The 1,715-nt window shown below is 50.1% G+C and overlaps 1 protein-coding gene across 1 annotated transcript in view; it reads right to left on the bottom strand.

Moving 5' to 3' along the window:
- Positions 1 to 764, bottom strand: part of DYNC1H1 (dynein cytoplasmic 1 heavy chain 1) — an 80,788-nt gene extending 80,024 nt beyond the window's left edge. The window contains exon 1 of the mRNA XM_021715554.1: positions 551 to 764. Coding sequence (XP_021571229.1) covers positions 551 to 764 — 214 coding nt within the window. The remainder of the gene's footprint in view (positions 1 to 550) is intronic.
- Positions 765 to 1,715: the final 951 nt, after the last annotated feature.

Raw genomic sequence — 1,715 nt, 5'->3', positions numbered from 1 at the left:
CGGGCCCGGCGCCGCCGTCGCCGCGCGGCCTGCTGGGACTTGTAGTCCGGGCGCTGGGCGGGGCCTCGCGGTCTCCTCACTGAAAATATGGGGGCTCTGCTTGGCACCTGGGGTTGGCGTGGGGGGGGTCAGGGCCGTGTCTGTCCATGCTGTGGGCACAGCGAATACCGCGGAGCCTGAGAACCTTATAATGAATGAATGATGTTAATGATGAGAGGTAACATTTATCGAGCTTTTTGCCGGTGCCTGGCATTGTTCTCAGCTCTTAACCTGTATTTTCTCAATGAATGAATGAATGAATGAATGGCTATGTATAAGACATGGTGGGTGCGTTAGTAGATATGTACGGGGGGTTGAGAATCATTTTCAAAAGTGCAGGAGGTGAGGGGCATGCCCAGACGGTCACATTGCTAGGCTGGAAAAGGACAGGTTGGGAGGGACGTGCCCAGCAGAGGATCTAACCCTTGCAAAGGCGGAGAGGCCTGGAGATTGTGGGTGGAGCACCGATCGCAAGGGCAGTGTAAGGTTAAGCTAGAAATGACTCCTTTACGGTACGTAAAGCCAATCTGTGATGGGAGCCGGTTCCTGATGACAAAGTCATTCCCCCCAAGGATGCTGTGGGCACGAAAAGGGAGACCAACATGACAGCAGCTACCCAGAACTGGCACTGTCATTCTGTGGACTTCAGCATCCGGGGCCGTACAAGGCAACAGCTGGGTTGCCTGCCCACTAAGGTGCCGGTAGTTTTGATACCACGACCTCATCCCTACACTAAGACTACAAAAGAGCCAGAGTCTAAGCTGCCCACATTAGTAGTATAGAGATAGCTGTTTCTTCTGAGGGGTAGTAATTGACCTGAAAGGTCAAACTCATAACTTGTTTCTTAAATTGGGCAGAGGGAGGGAAGCCAAAGACATTTTTTAATATCAAAGTGCACAGAGAGCAGAGTCCTGATTGGTAGAATGATGATGGTATGATCTGATTCTCCCAAATCATCTCTGGAAAACGGTGAGACATACAATATGCTTATTCCTTGCTTAATCACCGGTGCCGGGTCCCAGGGCTGCCGGAACATGGAGACTAATCAGATGATTCTCGTCTTTAAGGAGCTTGTGGAAGAGGGGATGGATTAACCCCCCAGCCTTCTGCCTTTCCTCAGTCCACCCTGGTGTGATATGCCCAAGCAGTTGTAAATCATCTTCCAGGAGAAAAATAAAATAAAATTAAGCAACAGCAATGAGTTTGGGCTATGATCATAATAGCAATGAACAATAACAAAACACCAACAGCGAACACTGAGTGCTCACTGCACCCTAAGCACACTGCTAAGGGTTTTCCTTCATATGTCCATTAGAGGTAGGAACAGGGACAGAGAGAAAAATCTACTGGGTGCAGGTCAGTGAATGCTGAATAGGTCATGCACCACCTGAGACTCAGAAACCCACAGGGATCCGGCAAATTGGCAGACTGCACACTGGCTGCACCGTGAGTCAGCTCCGGCCTAGGGGACGAAGCCACTCAGGCATCTGAGGGACTCAGACTTCTGCAGCCTGGCCTCAAGCCAGGGGAACAGACCGCAGGCTCTGGACTTGCAGCCCTGGATGACAGCCTCAAAACTCTCAAAAGTGTTTGTTATTACTTAGAGGATAGAAATTGGAGAAACCTGAACAGTCGATCTACAAGGATTCATCCATTGGCCAAATGTTCTTGCTTTC

The sequence above is a fragment of the Carlito syrichta genome, unplaced genomic scaffold, assembly GCF_000164805.1.
Source record: "Carlito syrichta isolate Samal-C Ts95f unplaced genomic scaffold, Tarsius_syrichta-2.0.1 Scaffold307187, whole genome shotgun sequence".
Taxonomy (NCBI): domain Eukaryota; kingdom Metazoa; phylum Chordata; class Mammalia; order Primates; family Tarsiidae; genus Carlito; species Carlito syrichta.
The sequence above is the reverse complement of the archived record's forward strand: the minus strand, read 5'-3'. Positions and strand labels throughout refer to the sequence as shown.